The sequence below is a fragment of the Chiloscyllium plagiosum genome, chromosome 2 (genome assembly GCF_004010195.1).
Source record: "Chiloscyllium plagiosum isolate BGI_BamShark_2017 chromosome 2, ASM401019v2, whole genome shotgun sequence".
NCBI lineage: Eukaryota > Metazoa > Chordata > Chondrichthyes > Orectolobiformes > Hemiscylliidae > Chiloscyllium > Chiloscyllium plagiosum.
Genome location: NC_057711.1, coordinates 84,251,190 through 84,257,189, shown reverse-complemented (window position 1 = coordinate 84,257,189; position 6,000 = coordinate 84,251,190). Strand labels below are relative to the sequence as shown.

General features: G+C 39.8%; 1 protein-coding gene across 2 annotated transcripts in view; it reads right to left on the bottom strand.

Moving 5' to 3' along the window:
- naa35 (N-alpha-acetyltransferase 35, NatC auxiliary subunit) overlaps positions 1-6,000 on the bottom strand; it is a 76,022-nt gene continuing 70,022 nt past the window's right edge. For both annotated transcript variants that reach the window (XM_043713167.1, XM_043713161.1), the window contains 3 exons: positions 4,906-5,028; positions 4,563-4,643; positions 1-245 (listed from right to left, as the gene is read on the bottom strand). In XM_043713167.1, the coding sequence (XP_043569102.1) occupies positions 186-245; positions 4,563-4,643; positions 4,906-5,028 (264 nt within the window). In that variant the 3' untranslated portion in view covers positions 1-185. The remainder of the gene's footprint in view (positions 246-4,562; positions 4,644-4,905; positions 5,029-6,000) is intronic.

Sequence of the window (6,000 nt, the reverse complement as noted above, 5' to 3'; positions counted from 1 at the left end):
AAATTTTAAAAATTATATTTTTTATTCTGGTCACTAAATACAGTACAGCATAAATTTAGCATTGCTGTTGATGTGCAAAGGCTCAATTTTACGTAGACCCTTTCTAGCATTCTGAAACGTTGCCACACCTGGAGCAAAATGTTTCAAGTCTTGAACTGCGTCCATTGCCATTATTTCCACTGGAGTTAAATTAACTTGACGACTGGAAAGTATTTGTGAACAGAAAAATCGAATTCTGGAGGAACCTGAAATTAAATTTAAAAATTACCTTGCATTTCAAAAGCCATTATTGTATAAGAGTCTGAAGATGCATGCAGATCAAGTTTACATTGGAATATAGAATTGCTTTGCATACTTGCATTTTCTAATTTTAGATATTTTAACTTCCTTCCACTGTGTTCAATGTATTGGTCATTCGCCCTCGCACAAATTAACCTACAGTCTGCTTGATCTCTTCAGCAGCTTGTTGATCCTCCAACCTTACTGGTTATCTACAGTTCTTGGGCATTATCTCTCTACCACTGCCATCCTCACCGTCCTAAAGACTAAAATTGCAAGGCTATGGAAAGCAGACATTGTTTAATTTGGAATCTTAAACTCTCAATTACAAACATAGATTTAAATCCTTTTTACATACTGTATAAGAATAAAAGGCAGATTAAAGCATGAGGAAAGTTACAAAAAAACAAGGAATCTACAATTAAACAAAAATGCATAATAAGAGTGTTAATGTTCTGAGGACAGCCCTCCAGCAAGGTGCTCCAGCAAAGATCAGAAAATAGGTCCAATCTGCTTAACTTCTCATAAGGCAGTCTCTCCCAACCCAGTAACAGCCTATTTGCACCTGTTTTCAGTGACCTATGAACAAGGGCAACTAGTTTCTTTGGATATCAAAGATTTCTCACTGTTTAAATATGACAGTCTAGGCTAGGATCAGAATATCCATCTGCCTCCAGCCTGTTATATACTTTTATATCAATTGTTAAAGACAACTTGGCCCATATGCTTCATTCCAGGATGACCAATCTCAAAAAGAACATGTTCTCCCAGTTTCTTCCATCTACATGGAGTAATCTAATTCAGACAACAAAAACAATGCAACAATTCTAGGACTGTGTAACTTTTGCCTCTTCATATGAAATGCACTTCTGTGCCATGAAAACCAACTCGAAAAATTGCAATTGTGCAGGATTAACATTTATTAATAGCCACTAGCATTGAAAACTTATTTGCATAAAGAATCAAGTTTTTAAATTGAGATAAAAGTGAAATATTCTAATAACACTTGATAATGGATCATAGTTTAAATTTCCTTCATATTCATAGAGATAGAAAGCACAGACCTTTTGGTCCAACTCTTCCATGCTGACCAGATATCCTAACCTAATCTAGTCCCATTTACTAGCACTTAGTCCATTTCCCTCCAAACCCTTCCTATTCATATACCCATCCAGAGACCAGAATTACAAGCAATATTCCAAACATAGCCTCACCAATGTCCTGTGTGGCCACGACATGACCTCCCAACTCCTATACTCCGTGTTCTGACCAATAAAGGAAAGCATACCAAATGCCTTCTTCACTATCCTATCTACCTCTGACTCTACTTTCAAGGAGCTATGAACCTGCACTCCAAGGTCTCTTTGTTCAGCAACACTCCCTCGGACCTTACTATTGAGTCTGATTTGCTTTTCCAAAATGTAGCACCTCACATTTATCTAAGTTAAACTCCATTTGCCCATCTGATCAAGACCTGTTGTTCTAAGGTAACCATTTTTGCTGTCCACTACACCTCCAATTTTGGTGTCATCTGCAAACTTATTAACTGTTCCTCCTATGTTCACATTCAAATCATTTATACACATGACAAAAAGTAGTGGACCCAGCATCGATCCTTGTGGCACACCACTAGTCACAGGCCTCCAGTCTGAAAAGCAACCCTTCACCACCACCCTCGGTCTCCGACCTTTGAGCCAGTTCTGTATCCAAATGGCGAGTTCTCCCTGTATTCCATGAGATCTAACCCTGCTAACCAGTCTCCCATGGGGAACCTTGTTGCACACCCTACTGCAGTCCATATAGATCACTAGATTCATTCACTGGAAGTGGATATTGCAGGTACTTGTTGCTCATCTCTAAAGACCCTTGAGAAGGTGCTGTTAAACAATCAAATCAGTCTGATGATCTGCTGCAGTCCTTATGCAGTTCAATATCATGGTGCTGTTAGGAAATAAGCTTCAGGATTGTGACCCAGCAACAGTGAAAGAGCAATGATATAACTTCAGGTCAGGATGAACTGTGGCTTGGAGGAGAACTTGCAGATGGTGGTTATACATCTGCTGTCTTTGTCCTTCTAGGTGTTAGAGGTTGCAAGTATGGAATATAGATCATGTCCTCATGAAACTTCTTTGTTACTTCTTCAAAAAACAAGTTAGTGAGGTATGATTTCCCATGCACAAAGCCATGTTGACTATTCCTAATGCATGTAAATCCTGTTCATCAGGATTCCTTCCAACAAATTGCCCACCGCCGACGTCAGGCTCACTGGTCTATAGTTCCCTGGCTTTTTCTGACCACCTTTCTTAAATAATGGCACATCATTAGCCTACCTCCAATCTTTTGGCACCTCAACTGTGGCAATTGATGATACAAATATCTCAGCAAGGGATTCAATCACTTTCCCAGTTTCCCACAGAGTTCTAGGGTATATCTGATCAGGTCGTGGGGATTTATCCACCTTTGTGTTTTAAGACATCTAGCACTTCCTCCACTATAAAAATAGACATTTCTCAGGATGTCGCTATTTATTTCCCCACGTTCTCTGTTTGCCATATCATTCTCCACTGTAAACATAGATGCAAAATATTCGTTTGGTATCACCCCATCTCCTGTGGTTCCACACATAGGTGGACTTGTTAATCGTTGAGGGGGCCTATTCTCTCCAGTTATCCTTTTATGCTTAATGTGTTTGTAAAAATCCTTTGGATTCTCCTTAACTCTATATGCCAAAGCTTTCTCATGTCACCTTTTTCCCCTCCTCATTTCCCTCTTAAGTATGCTTCTACTGCCTTTATATTCTAAGGTTTCATTCGATCTCTGCTGTCTATACCTGACATATGCTTCCTTCTAATTCTTGACCAAAACCTCAGTTGCTCCAGTCATCCAGCATTCCCTACACCATCCCCAGCCTTGCCTTTCACCCTAACAGAAATATACTGTCTCTGGACTCTTGTTACCTCATTTTTGAAGGCTTCAGGATATTGGTTAGGTCACATTTGGAATATGGCATGCAATTCTGGTCTCCCTGCTGCAGGGAGAATGTTATGAAACTTGAAAAGGTTCAGAAAAGATTTACAAGGATGTTGCCTGGGTTCGAGGGTTTTAGCCATAAGGAGAGGCTGAATAAGCTGTGGCTATTTTCCCTGGAGTATTGGAGGCTGAGGGGTTATGTTATTAAGGTTTATAAAATTGAGGGGTATGGTTAGGGTGAATAGACAAGGTCTTTTCATCAGGTTGGGCGAGTCCAAATCTAGACAACATAGATTTAAGATGAGAAAGGTAAGATTTAAAAGGGACCAAAGAGTCAACTTTTTCATACAGAGGGTTGGTGTGTGTATGGAATGAACTGCCAGAAGAGGTGGTGGAGGCTGGTACAATTACAACATTTAAAAGGCATCGGGATGAGGATATGAATAGGAAGGGTTTAGAGGGATATGGGCCAAAAGTTGGCAAACAGGACTAGATTTATTTTGGTTATCTAGTTGGCATAGATGGGTTGACGGAAGGGTCTGTTTCGTTGCCATACATCTCAATGACTAAGAATTTTGATGAGTTGCTGCTGTTCATCTTGTAGATGGAATACACTTGTCACCATTGTTATGCATGTAATTGGGATGCTGCCCATTTAAGAGTCGGTCAGGTCAATTGCATGGGTGGAGCTGAGGGCTCAGTCTAGTACAGGCTGTGGAGATATAAGCATTGAAAAACAAAGTGTTCCTGTTCAGAGTTTGACCTGTTCATCCTTTGTGTATAGTTCCTGGTTCCAAGTGAATTACAAACTGTATATTTAAGATCCCAGATGCAGTGATAATCAAGTTCATTTTGATACTCTTCTGTTTCATCAGATGGTGTGAACCTTGGTAGTCAACTGTGTTAAATGTACCTGGGCATGTTTCAGGAACCCCACCTTGTCTTAAAAAAATACTTGACTTGGGGGTATCAAGCAGAGACTAAAATTATGCATATTTTTCAACTTCCAGCAGTATTTACTCTATGATCAGGTGTAGGGCCCTGACTGATACTTCTCATAGTCCATGGGTGACATCAATTGTTAATATTGCAACTGTTATCCCTACTTAGATTAGGTAGTTCAGCACAGCCAAACACAGATTAAAGCTAGGATTTGCCTGGGTGATGCTTTATGTTGAAAAGACAAGGTATTAGGAATAATGTTTCTTATTTATATACCTGAATAGGATATCTATATGTATCTATCTTTATGTGTTCCTGTATTTATTTCTGCAAACAAATGTGACCGCCATATCTCCAGATCTAAAACTTACCTTAGACTCTTTCTTGTGGCCTCCTGCAAGCAGCTTCATCACCACAATATTAGGCTTTGCAACTTTCAAAATTCTATTTACCTGAAAAACAAATTCCATGCCATGGGGGAACAAATTATAGACAAGCTAGAAAAGATGGTTAGCAAATTCAACCCAAGAAAAGGGGCATATGAATGTAGGTGATATTATGTTGATAGATGAAATTAAAATAAGACTTTTAAATAGAGACAATTGGATATACACTTAAGGCTCTAGAAATCCAACATACAAAATGTAAAACTGTTGTTGCCAAGCATCAGTTATATTTCATGTGTAAATATATTCTGCAGTAAGTACACAGTACCTCATTATCTGGGTTTGGGATGTTTTCCAGTATCATCTTTGCCTGTTGGAAGTGCTTACTAGCAGCTATGTATAGGTCGGAAGATTGAGGAGGGGGAGTGTACTTGTTGAGGTCAGACATTTCCTGGTTGATAACAAAACATAAAAATACTTTAAAGTTGAGACTTTTTTTAAAAAAAAGTTCATTAATATCGCATACCAGCATTCACTGCCCGTTTCTAAATGCAACATTCCTTCTTGAACGGCTGCAATCCTTGGATATAGGACCACTGCTTGAAGCTTGTTAAAATGTTTCATAAGATACAGAGTTGTGTAGTGGCCATCACTAAGGAGAAGATGCATAAATTGCTTAGAACAGATGGACTATATCCCAGGGTTCTGAAAGACAGCTGAGGAGATTGTGGGGGAGACATTGGTAGTCACCTTTCAGGAATCAGTGGAGTCAGTGAAGATCCCAAATGGCTGTAAAAGTAGCTAGTATAAGGTAACACCGCTGATTAAAAAGTGAGAGACAGAAGACAGGAAACTATAGCCCAGTTAGACTGACCTTGATAGTTGGTAAGATTTTAAGAGTCCATTATTGTAGCTGAGATTGTGGAGTACTTGGAAGTGCATTGTAAAATAGGGCTGAGTCAGCATGACTTCATCAAGGGGAGATCATGCCTGACAAATCTCTTAAAATTCTTTGAGGTGGTAATGAGCAAGTTAGGAGGAGGAGAGCCAGTGGATGTGATCTATTTGGATTTGGCTGCTGAATAAGATAAGAGCCCATAGTGTAGGGGCATGGTATTGGCATGGTTAGAGGATTGGTTGACTGGCAGAAGGCAGAGCGTGGGGATAAAGGGGTCTTTTTCGGATGGCAACCAGTGACCAGTAGAATTCTGCTGGGGTCAGTGTTGGGATCATGACCATTTACATTATACATTAATGACTGGACAAAGGAACTGAGGGCAGTATTGCTGAGTTTGGAGATGACAAAGATAGGTGGAGAGACAGGTAGTGTTGAGGCAGGGAGGTTGCAGAAGGACTTGGACAGGCTAGGAGTGCGCGTAAGGTAGTGCCAGACGGAATACAATGGGGGAAAAGTTTCAGGCTA